This window comes from Megascapheus bottae, chromosome 1, assembly GCF_031878675.1.
Source record: "Megascapheus bottae isolate mThoBot1 chromosome 1, mThoBot2.hap1, whole genome shotgun sequence".
NCBI classification, from domain to species: Eukaryota; Metazoa; Chordata; class Mammalia; order Rodentia; family Geomyidae; genus Megascapheus; species Megascapheus bottae.
The window spans coordinates 17,966,615-17,982,517 of NC_143509.1; the positions used below are offsets into that span (position 1 = coordinate 17,966,615).

Below are 15,903 nucleotides of genomic sequence, written 5' to 3' on the forward strand. Positions count from 1 at the left end.
GAATATGCATAGACAGACAGACAGATATTTCTCTCCCCCCTTCTGTTGAGAAAGGATCTTGCCATGTAGCCAAGGCTAAAAACTTCATACATGGCCTCCAAAATGCTGAGATTACAGGCATGTGCCATGATTCACAGGTTAAAGCACAAATTCTTAGTTTTAGCTAGATAAAACAATGACCATGCCTCAATCCAAGTGTAGTGAGTCAGACTCTCTGTGGGAACACAACTGAGGAACCTGACTCTCAGAAAAAGTTCCACAGAAGACTGATACATGTACCAGTGCCTAATTATAGTGTTTCTGAATATCATCGCAACACCTCTTCATACTAACCATGTGCTCACTTATAAAAACACATAATCTCATTCATAACTAATATTACATACCTTACAAAAAGGCAAGCTAATACACAATACATATACAAATGTGGATCAGAAATGCAGAGTACTGGGCCTAGCATGCATGAAGACCCAGGTTCGATTCCTTGGTACCACATACATAGAAAAAAGCCCAAAGTGGTGGTGAGGCTTAAGTGGTAGAGCTCTAGCTTTGAGAAAGTTCAAGGACAGTGCTCAGGCCCTGAGCTCAGGACTGGCCCAAAAAAAAGGAGCAAGAAATGCGGAGTACCTTAACAAAGCGACAAAGTCTTACAGCATCCTCCCACTTGGAACTGCTCACATATTCCTGAAGAATAGCAGGGTATGGAGATATGCTGATGTGGACCAGAGACCCATCAGCTCTTCTGATAGTTACCTGATTCCCCACAAAACTCACGATATGAGGATTTTTACTATATTCACTGTGGAAAAAAAGGGAAGGAGAAACTTGAAATCATCTTCTGAGAAACAATATTTTTTGTATGTGTCCTAGGGTTTGAACTCAAGGCTAAGCACTGTCTCTGAACTTTTTTACTCAAGGCTAATATTCTATCCACCTGAGCTGCAACACCACTTCCAGTTTTCTGGTGGTCAATTCTAGATAAGACTATCAGACTTTCCTGCCCACATAGGCTTTGAGCTGTGATCCTCAGATCTCATCCTGAGTAGCTAGGATTACAGGTATGAGCCACCACCAGCATTTGGAATGAGCTTCTATTCATTTGGAGCTTTAGGGTCTCTAAGGTCTAAAGACTTGTGTTTCTGGGAAGTGGTGGAATCTTTTAGAGATGACCTCAAGGTCATTGAGGTGAAGGGCATAACTCCAGCCCTCCTCTCTCACATCTTAGCCTAGAGATGAGCATTTTTTAAAAATCTGAAGTTTTGCATAGAGACCTCTCTAGTTTGCCAAGGTTGAGAACATGAATATTAATAATAAACTCTAGGGGTTGGGAGTTTGGCCTAGTGGTAGAGTGCTCTCCTAGCATGCACAAAGACCAGGGTTCAATTCCTCAATGCCACATATATAGAAAAGGCCAGAAGTGGTGCTGTGGCTCAAGTCATAGAGCTCTAGCCTTAAGGAAGCCCAAGGACTTCAGTGCTCAGGCCCTGAATTCAAGCCCCAGGACTGGTAAAATAAATAAATATTTAAGAAAATAAACTCTAAACAAACTTAAAAAAATCCCACTAAGATTTAAAGTCAAGAAGCCTTTATAGTCCTATTTTATAAGAGATATATCTCTTAGAAAACAAGAAAACATACTTCATTTTATTAGTTGTTAGGGGTTTTTGTTTTGTTTTGTTTTTTGCCAGTCCTAGGGCTTGAACTCTACCACTAGTTTAAGTTGTTTTTTGTTTTTGTTTGTTTTTACTGTTATTATAAAGATGTTGTACAGAGGGGATTCAGTTAGGTAATAAGAACATTTCTTTTTGGACAATGCCCTCCTTCCCTTGCTTTCTCCCAGTTTTGCCCACCTACACCTACCTACAAGTTGTAATTGTTTACCCTTTGTTTACATAAGTACTTTTTAAAATGCTTTCAGTAATTTTCAAATTTCTCTGCCTTTCGTCTCAACCCAAAAGCTTGATTTAATACACATATAGAGCATCTTCAAATTAATAACTGTTTGCACATTGAGTTGGGATATTGTCACATACTTTTTCTTTTGCCAGTCTGGAGCCTGAAACTCAGGGCATGGGCACTGTCATTGTGCTTTCTCAAGGCTAGAACTCTACTACTTAAGCCACAGCACCATTTCCCACTTTTTCTATGTATGTGGTACCAAGGAATCGAACCCAGGGCTTCATGCATGCTAGGCAAGCACTCTACCACTAGGCTAAACTCCCAGCCCACAAATATGTTTAATAATATTTAGAAATCTTAAGAGTTGCTACTTAAAAATCACTAATCACAATGAGAAAACTTCCTGAGGTTCCATTAAACAACACTAAACCTGAACTTTGTAGTCACATAACAGATAAATACTTCATACTACACTTGATTCCATCAATAAAATCTCTCTAAGCTAGCTTTTTTTTTTTTTTTTGGCCAGTCCTGGGCTTGAGCTCAGGGCCTGAGCACTGTCCTTGGACTTTCTCAAGGCTAGAGCTCTACCACTTGAGCCTTAGCACCACTTCTGGCTTTTTTCTATGTATGTGGTACCAAGGAATCGAACCTGGGTCTTCGTGCATGCTAGGCAAGCACTCTACCACTAGGCCAAACTCCCAGCCCCTCTAAGCTAGCTTTATGGAAAGGATTTGCTTAATTGAATCTGAGTCAAGTGATGCAAATGAAGGATCCTGTTAAACGTTCCCTTAACACCATGCAGAATTCATGTGGAAGTCCTCACCTCGCATCCTTCTCGTATAATGTTTTAGGCAAAATGTCTTTGTCCACATACACAGTGTTTGGATAGTACCACACCGTGAACCGAGTGTCCTGAAGGCCACACAGGATATTGCACGAATCACACCATGCCAACGTGTGTACCATTGTTCCTTAATTTCAAAAGAATAGTATTTTATTAGCACTAATATACAAGTTTAAAAAATTATACCTTTAAAATCAGCTGAGAAAATAAGATCCCACTGCATTTCTGGTACGTAGGTACATCTCTACTTTCTGACAGTATAATAGTAAAAATATGTAAAATTTACATAACATTTATGAAACTACCTGAAGGTTATACATATACATATACATACATATGTAATTTTTTTTCCAGTCCTGGGGCTTGAACTTGGAGCCTGGGCACTATCCTTGGGCTTTCTTAAGGCTAGCTCTCTAACATTTGCACCACAGCTCCACTTCTGGCTTTTTTGTGTATGTAGTTCCGAGGAACTGAATCCAGGGCTTCATGCAGCGAGGCAAGCACTCTACCACTAACCCTCACGCCCGCCCATTGTATTTTTAAATCATAGGTTCTCCTTTCAATGCCAACTTAGCTGCAGAAGCTAAAACCTTGCTTTTAAAATCAAGTTAAATAGTTAAGAAATTTGAGAAAATATTATCACAGATTCATCCAAGCATTATACTATTTAGCATATAAAATATTTTTTAGACTCCCTATGGATCTCCAATAAGAATTCTGTGCTCAAAACAGAAGATGAAGGATGATGTTAACTCACTGTATAAATACTAGAAATGTGCTCCAAAACCTTCTCCTTTTCTTTGTTGAAGATCATTTGATTTGTGGCATTGATTTTCATAAGATGGAGGAAACTAAATCCACCTACAAAAATACTAATTTTATTTATAGACTCATTAATTTTGGCTGTGAATTTGGCCATCATTTTGTATGAGGTCCAGGGGTGTATACTAGAGTGCAAGCCTAAATATTGGCATTATATATTTGTTATATTTCTATGTGTGACTTGTTAGAAATAAATCAAGATCAAAATTAACTCTTATCATTAACACTAAATATTAAACTCATTAGTATTAAAAAATATTTTTTAGATTGACAATAATTAAGAACTTGATTATTTTACCAAGTTTGATAATTTGTTCTTCCTTCCCGAATCGTTTCACTGAGGTAATATAGAGATCCCTATTTTTATCGATGAAAGCAACTTTTCTATCATTGGTAAGTCCTTTTTGATCCAGGGCAATTTCCAAGATTTCATTCTAAAATTAAAAGAAAAAAAGTGTATCAATTCTGGTGCTTGAGGTAAGTGTTTAAATGGTTTTTTTAAAATGACATTCCTGTCCTTAAAGATCAGTGAAGTCTGGCATGGTAGTGGCAAACCTACAATCTAGTATTCAGGAGGATGAGACTAGTATCATGAGTTCTGGGCCAGTGTGGGTAAAAGAGCAACATTCTCTCAAAAGATTTAAAACAAACAAAAAAGAATCAATTAAATGTCATTTATCTACTTAAAATGATAAAATGTTTCTGTTGATTCTGAACTGCCAATATACTAACAATTCCTTTGGCAGCAATTCAAAGGAAAGCTGTTCCTTAGACTGCAAGAATATAATCTAGTTTGACACTCTGTAAATTTCCCTTCTGTCCTGATGGTGAAGGAGAATTGGAGTATCACATGAAAGGTCTATTTTGAGTACAAGTTTCTCATACTAAAATTATAATACCTATAATTTTAAAGATTTATCAGTATGAATTTTGAAAACACATAGGAATAGTTCATGTTTCCCCTACACTAACATTTACAGATTCTTTCATATCATTTCCAGTGATATGCAGGAAAAATGATACGGCTATTTTTCAATGCTTATTTGCAAATGCAACCCACAGCTATTAAATGATTTTTGCTCAAAGCAAAACTGGTCCCAAGCATGTCTAAAATTTCCAAATCAGATGTCTGACTCCACTATCTTTGCTATTCCAAAAAGAAACAGTATTTCTGGCATATCTCATTACTCTATTACACTACCTATGAAGATGAATTTTCTTAAAACCTGGAAATGTTCCAGGATAGATTCATTTCAGTTCAATCCAAGAGGGACTGATTTACTGCCTATTATATATAAAGACTACTAGGAACAAGAACAATGACTATACAAACATGTAAATGATAATTATAATAATAGTGCACTGTTTCTAAGTGTACTGTAAACAACCCCTTTTAAGACAAAACACATATTATCCAAATTGATGGATCAGTCACATTCCAGTTCAAAACATACGAAAAAAATTAAGCTCTTCTCTGGAATGCTTATATTCTTTTTAAATTTTTTTGCTATTATAAAGGTGATTTACAGAAGAGTTGCAGTTACATAAGTCAGGTAAATAAGTACATTTCTTTTTAGATATGTCACCCCTTCCCACAAAATTGCCCAGTTTTTCCCTCCCATCTCTAGTCACAAGTAGTATACTTCATTTTCAACAAAGGGTCTATCTAGTTCTGGTGTCTCCTGTTATCCTCCCAAAGACAGATAAATGAAAGGGACAAAAAGAAAATGAAAACCACAAGGAAAAAACCTTGTTTCCATTTCCAGGAGTTCATTTCAATAAATACTATTCTGCATAAGGAGAGACCAGTGAGCATTATACTTTTATATTCCTCTCTTACGAGTATCCTCCTTCGGTCTTACTGTGTGTGAATGCCTAGAGTCCTGTATAATTTATCATATCCCAGTATATTTTAGGCCTAGGTTCCTCATATAAGAGACAGCATGCACTGTTTGTCTCTCTGAGCTTGGCTTCTCATAGTTTATATTTTAAGAAAAAAAAAAAGACTTATTTTGTTTCATACCTATCAAGGCACTCACAGAATACTAAAGTGTTTAAAAAATAGAAACCTTAGTGGGGCACGGTAGCTTATGCCTGTAATCCTAGCTAATCAGGAGGTTGAGATCAGGGGATTGTAGTTCAAAGCCAGCCTGGGCATTAAAGTCCGTGAGACTTTTATCTCCAATTAAATACCAGAAAACCGGAAGTGGTGCTGTGGCTCAAGGAGTAGGGTGGTAAGCTTTGAGATGAAGAGTGCAGGGACAATGCCCAGGCCCAGAGTTCAAGTCCCACAACTGAAAAAAAAAAATAGAAACCTTTCCAATAAGTTGATTAAAAATTATAAGTATTTGCTGGGCACTGGTAACTCATATCTGTAATTCTAGCTACTCAGGAGAATTAAGATCTGAGGATCATGGTTAAAACCCAGCCCAGGCAGGAAAAACTTGTGAGACTTATCTCCAGATAACAACCAAAAAAGCCAGAAGTAGTGGTGCATCTCAAGGGGTAGAGCGCAAGAGTCAAGCAAAAAAAAAAAAAACCTCAGGGACAGCACACTCAGGTTCTGAGTATAGCAGTATAGCAGGCATATACATGTGTGCATGCATGTGCACGTATACATACATATATACATACATACATACATACACACACATACACATACAAACACACACACAAAATGATAAAAAAAAAAAGGTAGAGAAAAACAGAAACCTATTTATTAATGGGTCATGTGCAGGCAGTTGTGCAAGGCACAGTGGTACCACCAAATGCCTGGGAACAACTTAAATATCCACCATCCGGGTGCAGTTTAAACGAGTTCTACACAGCCTAGGGTGCTTATGACATGGGGAGTTGGAGAATACATTTTATATGGTTATGGGAAGTTCTCCAGAATGGGGGGGGGGGTAAATAAAGGCACGTGCAGAGCACAAGGAGGAAAGGTAACTCGGATCCGCTTTGCTTACCAGTGCATCAAAAATCTATGAGAAGGCACTTAAGAAGTTAACAACAATGGAGACTATTTGGTTGTGTACAGTAATGGGCCTTTTTCTCATACAGTTTTTCCTTAATACTTGAGCTACACCTCCACCACTTTCATCTGTTTCAGACAAGTTCATGCTTAGTCCCCTAAGCCAACTTTAGGCCAAAATCCTCTCACCTATGTATCAAGGGGAGGGGACACCAGGTATGAAGCCACCATATCCAGCCTGTCTGTTGATCTTGATAGCATTCTTATTTGGGATCTTGACAAGTTTTCAACCAGGCTAACCTCCAACCATGGTCCTTTCAATTTCTACCACTTGAATAGCTGGGATACAAGTGTGAGCCACTATGGGTGACTGCCTTGTATATTTTATAATGGCTTTGACTTCTGTACGAAACAAAACTATATGAATATACTCACTATTCCATCTTAAAAGTTACAAAAAAAGAATAAAACATCATTTAAAGTAACACTTGAAAAAAACTATTCATAAAACTGTTTAGTGGGCAATGTCTGTGTCACTGTATGTCACACAGTAATAAATTAATGACAAAAAGAGATCATAAGATGGAAAGCCCTCTAAGCCCTGATATATCACTTAAAAAGATAACAAACAGTGTGCCCCTTTGTTTAAGACTGAAATCAGAAGTCAGTGAATATTTATGATTCAGATCTATTTTTAATTTTCTAGCAACAGTTCTTTTCTCTATAATTATAGTCTTGAGACCTAAAGAAAATGCTACTTATGGACAGGCCAATGAAAAAACAGTAAGAGGTTTAAAAAGTATAATTTTTAAAATAAAAATGTAGGGGCTGGGAGTTTGGCCTAGTGGTAGAGTGCTTATATAGCATGCATGAAGACCTGGGTTCCATTCCTCAGTTCCATACACATAGAAAAGCCAGAAATGGTGTTGTGACTCAAGTGGTAGAGCACTAGCCTTGAAGAAAGCCCAAGGACAGTACTCTCAGGCCCTGAGTTCAAGCCCAAGGACTGGCAAAAAAAAATTAAAATTAAAATGTAATCATAATATTGAAAAGCAGTAAAGAGCTTGAACAATAAACAGACAACTTTTCATTCAATTAATTTACATACATACTTTCTGTTATAGACTTTCCCTATGCTTTCTCTGAAACAGTGATATTTTTAGGTAAAATAATCTATGTAGAAGGCAAGGTACTCTGGTTCAAAATCTAAGACTAATTTCCATTTTCCTCATTAAAATATGACTTAATCATCAAAGAGCAGTAATCATTGTCATTATCTGCATTAGAAATAGTTTGTGTCCATTACCTTATGAGAAAGACTCTTCCCATCCCCCAGGGGTTTGCCAGTGGATGCCTCAAAGAGGAAGATTACTTGGGGAAAAAAAAGAGCAGAACATTAATATGTTATATTAGAATCTTTACTGGTACATTTCAGTAGAGCTAGCAAAATACATAGAAATTATTGAATGTTGTGCCACAGAAGGCCTATCAGCAAAAAAAACAGTAGCACCAAGTTCCTATTTTTAATGGGGTCTTAGGAAAATTGGGAAACTAATATTTCTTCCTAAGACATATTCCTTAACTAAAACAGCTATTCATGGAAAGTCATCAGTGATCCTCAGAGTCAGCCATGATAAGTCCAAATATTGATGTGAATTTTAATTGTGCCACCACCAGTTCACTATAAAATTACAATTATACTCCACACCACAGAGCACTGACGCCAGACACGCAAACTGTTAGGTTTTCTGTCCATCTCAGAGTGTGGTAAAGAAAATACTGTCCTGTCTTCCTAGCTGGAAGCTTCTTCACTATGCTAATGAAGAGGGCTGTGTTCCTTCCTGGGCCTCATGACATATGGCCTCTTTATAATAGAGCTGCAATTACAAACAGACTCTGTGAGTCATTTTAGCTAATTACAAAGTTCAATGGGACACAGGAACCCTAAATTTACAGTCATTCAAAAGAGGTGGTTGGCCAACAGGAAGGGCAGTCTCATGGTAGTAAGGTAGTCCTTAACCCAGTGGCCATGTCAAAACTGAGTTGAAGTGGGAGGGGGTAGAGGGGATACAGGGACAAAAACACGAGGAGATCAATGTGCCAGAAATAATGTACCTATTAACTGTCAAATGTAACTGTAACCCCTCTATACATTATCCCAATAATAAAAAAGTTAAGTCAACTAACAAAGTTTGAAAAAAATTATACATCGTGATAATAAATAGCATACTAAAATAGCTAAACAGACCAAATCAGTTTGATCATATATAGAACAAAGATGTAGCAATATCTATAGAATGGATCTTTTCTGAAATGATGTTTTAACTGCCAGACATTTTCTTTCCCTGTTACTTTCCTAACTCTTCTTTATCCATAGGGGAACTTACTTGTCCTCTAGGAAAGTTGACTGATTGTCTAATGTTGTCATTGTTTCTTATGCTTATGTTGACTAATAAGATCAGTTTCATATATACTCATTTACCTATAGTTTTCCTCTTAAAAATAATTAAATAAACAGCCCAAAGATTGATTTAAAAAAAAACTGAGTTAAAGTATACCCAGACTGTGAGGAAACAATTACCAATAACCATTTTTATCCATAAATCATTACTATGTTGCTTCACATTGATGATTTTCTAGAACTTTCAACTCCATGTTCTAGAATATCAGATGATCAGCTCCAAGACCTCCATCTCCATTTCCTATCCTCTACTGCAGAAGGTGAACTGAAAATGACAGCACTGAAGGAACTAGGTCTTATGTATGAACTCATCTATTTGCCCAGAAATGCATCTCATCTAAGGGACCTGTATTTTAGCCTTCACATGTACAGAAACTGGCACACTATTAATATACTGGTTCAATTCCTTAGTTTTGCTTACTAGAACATCTGCCTTGTCCATCTTCCAGAAAAGTATCTGACACTTAGTAAACACTCAGTAATGTATGCTGGACAACTGAATCAGTGACTTACCAACACCCTGTGATAAAATAACTCTATTAGAGAATTCTAAAACATTTAGCTTACTTATACTTATTTGTAACTACTGATGTGGCTGAGCTTTTTAAACAAACTTCAAGTTATTTATCCTTTCTTCAGCCTCATTAACTTAAAATAGCAATTTTAAAAGTATATAAGATAAATGGTATAATGAAGATGCTGTTGTTATTAAATGAAGTAAATGGGACTATTTTAGAGTTTAAATATTTAAAATCAACACTTTTTTTAGGATCACCATCTTCATTTAAAATCTTTTCTCCAGCTACTGAATATAGCATCTTTTACTTGTTACCACTGATCTTGGATATTTTAATAGTATTTATTTGTTCTGTGTTTTGGATACAGTAGCTCTTATTTGATTCCTGTTTAGAACAAATTGGTAAGTTTTTGTTTTTTGTTTTTGTTTTTGTTTTGCCAGTACTGGGCTACTGGGCTTGGGCTCAGGGCCTGAGCACTGTTCTTGGACTTTCTCAAGGCTAGCACTCTACCACTTGAGCCTCAGCACCACTTCTGACTTTTTTCTATGTATGTGGTACCGAGGAATCAAACTTGGGTCTTTGTGCATGCTAGGCCAAACTCCCAGCCAGGAAGTAGTTTTTCTATATAAAGTTAACTTGCTAATATATGAGAAAATGAAAATTAATGAAAATGTTGCAGCACTAACAAATGTAATAGAAATCTAACATGGGAAGTTCTGAAGATATACTTACTTTTCTCATCAGCTTTGTCTTTTATTGCTATAGTATCATTACTCAAAGACACGGTCTGTGCATTTAAAATGTCGGTTCTCATTCCAGGAAACTTGGGAGAAGAAATGAAACGTCCTTCATAAGAATATAAATAGATACCTCCACCATCTACAAGAAGAAAATGCCTAAAAGATAAAGGATAAATAACAAGAAGACACTTCATTTTTATTTTTATGTTAGAGACTAGCATATCTCTTGGAAGTATCTAAGCCTTACAATTAAAGTAAGTATGTAAGTATATAAAGAATAGAATAGTTAAAAATCTGAAAGTCAACATCTATTTTGGTTTTCTGGTTTTCTTATGGAGATAGTCACACAAACAGAAAATGACTGGTATAATTTTCCTTTGAAAATGTAAAAATATTATTTAAAAATTCAAACAGGACAGAGCACCAAAGGACCTATTTGTGAAACTCCTCCACAGAGAGAACTACATCAGACCAAGTATAGATCTGTGAGCTCAACCATATAGTAATCACAAAAAAGAAATAACCCACAAAGTATGGATAACATATATATTATATATGTGCATGTACATATCCAGATAGGTAAATATGTATATCCACATATATATACATGCATGTGTCTGTATGGATGCACATGCATATATATACATATATGTATATAATGTCAGAATCACATAAGCTTATCTATTGTGTATTAAATTCTTAAACATGTAATAGATAAGTTCAAACAGCTGCTTAATTCTATAAATGAAAGTTACTGTCTTATTTTTGATTGGTCATGGGTTTAAACTCAGGATTGGGGCACTGTTTCTGAGCTTTTATTTGCTGAAGGTTAGCACTCTACCACTTTGAGCCACAGCACCACTTCTGGTTTTCTAGTGGTTAATGGACATAAGTGTCTCACAAACTTTCCTGATTGGGCTGGCTTTGAACTAGGATTATCAGATCTCAGCCTCCTGAATAGCTAAGAGTACAGATGTGAGTCATTAGCATTCTACCAAAATCAGTGTTTTTGTTTGCTTGTTTTGTGGGTCAAGAGGCTTGAACTCGGCCTGTGCACTGTCCCTGAGCTCTTTAGCTCAAGGCTACTGCCCTACCCTAGAGCCAAGCCCCACTTTGTTTTCTAGAGGTTAACTGGAGATAAGAGTCTCAGGTCCGGGCTGGGAGTTTGGCCTAGTGGTTAAAGTGCTTGCCTAGCATGCACGAAGGCAATGTAAAACCATAGGCAAGTATTTTCAGCTATTTAACTACCTTTCATTTTTTCCATTGATGGGGAGCGGAGCACCCACAATGCCAAATTCTGCTTAGATAAAAGATTTCTTGACATTTCACTTGGCCCCTTTGGCTAGATTCTAGCACAATTCCACTGGCCCTTTGAACTGTCATTTCCATACATAATGTATCCATTATATTGGTTGTTTCAGGGTTCTATAATTTTGTTCTTGTGCCTATCTTCAAATGTTTTGATTTCCTTGAGGTTAAGAATACTTACAGGGGCCGAGAGTTTGGCCTAGTGGTTAAAGTGCTTGCCTAGCATGCACGAAGGCCCGGGTCCAATTCCTCGTACCACATACATAGAAAAAAGCCGGAAGTGGTGCTGAGGCTCAAGTGGTAGAGCTCTAATCTTGAGAAAGTCCAAGGACAGTGCTCAGGCCCTGAGCTCAAGCCAAGGACTGGCAAAAAAAAAAAAAAGTCTCAGGTCCTTTTGTGCCCAGTCTGGCTTTGAACCTTGATCCTCAGATCTCAGTCTTCTGAGTAGTTAGTATTCCAGTCATGAACCACAGCACCCTGTAAAAACATTCTTTAAAACACCTATTTTAAGCCCAGCTGGTGGCTCACACCTGTAGTCCTAGCTACTCAAAAGGCTGTGATCTGAGGATTACAGTTCAAAGCCAGCCGGGGCACTAAAGGCCATGAGGCTCTTTATCCACAATTAGCCACTAGAAAACTGAAAGTGGGGCTGTGGCTCAAGGGTAGGGTGGTAGCCTTGAGCTGAAGAGTTCAGGGGCAGCATCCAGGCCCAGAGTTAAAGCCCCATGACCAACCAACTAAAAGAAAAAGAATGTTTTTGCCAGGAGTGCAGTGGTTCATGCCTATAATCCTAGCTACTCAGGATGCTGAGATCTGAGGATCACAGTTCAAAGCCAGCCTGGGGAATAAAAGTCCGTGAGACTTTTATCTCCAATTAACCACCAGGAAACAGGAAGTGGCACTGTGGCTCAAGGGCAGGGTGGTAGCCTTAAGCTGAAGAGCTCAGGGACAGTGCCCAGGCCCAGAGTTCAAGCCCCATGACCAAGAAAAAAATAATAATAATGTTTTCATGATGTATCTTGTTTTTTTTTTGGGTTGGTCATGGGGCTTGAACTCTGGGTAGGGGAACTATCCCTGGGCTCTGCAGCTCAAGGATCCTGCTCTACTCCTTGAGCCACAAGGCCACTTCCAGTTTTCTGGTGACTGAATAGATAAAGAGTCTCACAGATTTTCATACCCAGGCTGGCTTTGAACCATGATCCTCAGATCTCAGCCTCCTGAGTAGCTAGGATTACAGGTAGGAGCCACCAGTATCTGGCTCTTCCTGTTGTATCTTAATCTAAGCCCAATGGTGAAAAAAGGTAATAAGCAAATTACCTCTCTGCCTGAAGAATTAAACTGACTGTTCCTTCTTTGAGATCAAATATAAGTGGTGTATTCCAGTTCTTTGTACTAAAAAACAAATAAAATTGACATTATTTAACATTTAAAATACTAAATGCTTTTTAAATAAGTAGACAGGTATTCATTTTTAATAAAGTGACTTTACTTTCATGATTATTGCATGCCCACTTCTATTCAGCACTTGCTACTTTGCTCTAAGATTATTCAGTCATGTCTATAAGTACAGAAAACAGACTGCATACTAGCGAATAGCCATAGCAGGGATTCAAGAAATGTTTGTTGTACATATTACAATACCTGAACTTAGAAATACTAAGGACAAGTCACCTGCTAATTATCTATTAGTTCAGTGAGTCTGAGAAGTTACCTAATGTTTATTATCTGAAAAATAGTAACAGCATGATATAGGCTTCTGCTCCCCAGGTCTAAATTAACAATAGTTTCACTAGCTCCTGGCTTCCTGGTTTTTACAAGTATATCCTCTGGAACATCAAACATTTCATTTCATCGGTAAAGTGGGGCCATGACAAATGCTATCAAGCACCTGAATATCGGTGAGATACATAGCAGATACATAACAACAAAAGCCTGGTGATTTTCTCACGGTCCCAAGGTGACCATCTGAAAAGGTTTCTGGGGAGAAGCAATCTATAAGCTGTAAAGCACAGTAAATATAAGCTGTGACTAAGCTTACAAAGAGATCAACCGATGAAGAAATGAATAAATAATTCCTTTTTCTTTTCCAGTATAATATGATTTCATTACCAGGCTGGGTGAAGAGAACATTTAGAAGTGAAGAAATTCATCCATCCATAAAGCCTTGAGACTATTTCACAGTTCAAAATATTTTATGACACCTATATGTTCTGAATTTTTTATAGTACCTTTCATTTAAAAAATTGGTGTGTGTGTGTGTCAGTACAGGGGCTTGACCAGAGAGCCTGGCACTGCCCCTTAGCTTTATCACTCAAGGCTATACCACTGGAGTCACAGCTCCACTTCTGGCTTTTTAGTGGTTAATGGGAGGTAAAAGCCTCAGACTTTCCTGGCTTTGGACTACAACCCTTAGACTTCAGCTCCTGAGTAGCTAGGGTTACAGACATGAGCCACTGGCACCTAGCTATATAAAAATCAATTCTTTAAATCAAATTGGAACCCATTTTGAATCCAGAAGATGGAAGAAGGCTGCAGTGAACCATCACACTGGTAAGCAATTAATCTTGATTAATGCAGATCATTTTAGTACGTGACACATGCAAAAGGTAAGAAGAAATTTCTACTGATGTGGGAATTCTAGTAGCAATTAATTCTAGTATTAGTACAGTAATTAAACCAGGGTTCACAGGTCTAATAAAGATAACACTTTTGCACTTCAGAAAAAAAACCTCTCAGCTTGCTAAGTTAATTTAGTCATTAAAATTAACCTTCAATCATTGACAAGAGAGCTGATTAGAAAGGTAGTGATTATATGAAGCTTTTTAAATGTCCTTTTAGACAAGGTCCAGACTTCTAGCAACTGAAATTATTGCTATGGAAATATAAACTTCCTAAGTTATAAGCTGAATAAAGAAAGTATTTTCAATGCAATCACTTGGCGGGGAAAAGGGAAACAAATGAAAATTTTACAGTAGCTTTCTCATACATTGCTTTTCTTCTGGAATTTCTGTTAATATAAATCAACTTATTACCTGTATGTTTATTTTAATCATTATATTTATTACTAAAAAGCAGTCAACAGTAAGAACTTAGATTCAAAATTCCAGCCTTTAGGAAAGAAGTAAAATAATTTAGCTAGTGGCAGTGACACACACCTACAATCCTAACTACTCATGAGTCTGAGATGCTCAGGATTACTGTTCTGTTTTAAGTGCCAGTACTTGGGCTTAAACTCCAAGGCCTGGATACTCTCACTCAGCTTTTTTTGCTCAAGGATGGTGCTCTATCACTTGAGCCACAGTTCCACTTCCAGCTTTTTAGAGGTTAACTGGAGATCAGAGTCCTATACTTTTTTGGCTTCCAAACAGAATCCTCAGATCTCAGCCTCCTGAGTAGCTACAACTGTGGGCATGAGCCACTGGTACCCAGCAGGACTAATGTTTTAAGCATTAGATTCCCTTAGTCAATTCCCAACAGAAGATGGGTAATTCCTTTATCCAGTCCTCATTAGCTGTTCCTAAACTCTGGGTCTGGGTATAAAACTTTACCAAATTCTTTACAACTAAGAGTAAACAACTATATCAGGTAAGGTATTACTTATTATATACCTTTGGAGTATAAATTTTATTAGGTCTATTCCCCTTGTACATAACTCACTGTTTCTTCCTGATTTGAGGTAATATCAAACTTGAAAGTGAGTTCCTCATCACAGGCAAAATTGTACATTTTTAGGAAATGCAAGATGCTTACGAGAACACGTAACATTGAAGAGACGTTGAAACAACTAAGTGTGCGTAATTCAGAGAAGCTTTAATGACTCTGTCACGGAACTCCAGCAAATCCACAGCATCATTAAGAACATTACGAACCTAAACAAGAAAAATAAAATGCCAACAAACAACATTAACATTTTAATTAGGTAAGTTAACAAGACTAATTAGACACATAAGCAAGATTTTAATTTGCATAAAAAAATGCACTTTTGATTACTTAATTATATAAATAAGAATTTAGCTAGTTATAAGATGATACACTAGGTATGAAAACTAAGAAAGTATAAATACAATTTAAAAACATTCCTAGAGTCAGGTCCTGGTGGCTCATGCCTATAATCCCCGCTACTAAGGAGGCTGAGATCTAAGGATCACTGTTCGAAGCCAGCCTGGGCATAAAAGTCTGTGAAATTCTTATCTCCAATAAACTGAGAAAAAAGCCAAACGTTGCAGCTGTGCCTCAAGTGGTAGCATACTAGCCTTGAGCAAAAGAAGCTTAGAGACATTGCCCACCATCTGAATTCACCTAGAAAATAGCTAGGAATTTTAAAAAAAAGAAAGAGA

General features: G+C 37.2%; 1 protein-coding gene across 2 annotated transcripts in view; it reads right to left on the bottom strand.

The window, feature by feature from the left end:
- Ift80 (intraflagellar transport 80) overlaps window positions 1–15,903 on the bottom strand; it is a 70,045-nt gene that overhangs the window by 12,842 nt on the left and 41,300 nt on the right. For both annotated transcript variants that reach the window (XM_090338302.1, XM_090338311.1), the window contains 7 exons: window positions 15,317–15,435; window positions 12,884–12,958; window positions 10,251–10,414; window positions 7,846–7,910; window positions 3,867–4,002; window positions 2,726–2,873; window positions 628–799 (listed from right to left, as the gene is read on the bottom strand). In XM_090338302.1, coding sequence (XP_090194428.1) covers window positions 628–799; window positions 2,726–2,873; window positions 3,867–4,002; window positions 7,846–7,910; window positions 10,251–10,414; window positions 12,884–12,958; window positions 15,317–15,435 — 879 coding nt within the window. The remainder of the gene's footprint in view (window positions 1–627; window positions 800–2,725; window positions 2,874–3,866; window positions 4,003–7,845; window positions 7,911–10,250; window positions 10,415–12,883; window positions 12,959–15,316; window positions 15,436–15,903) is intronic.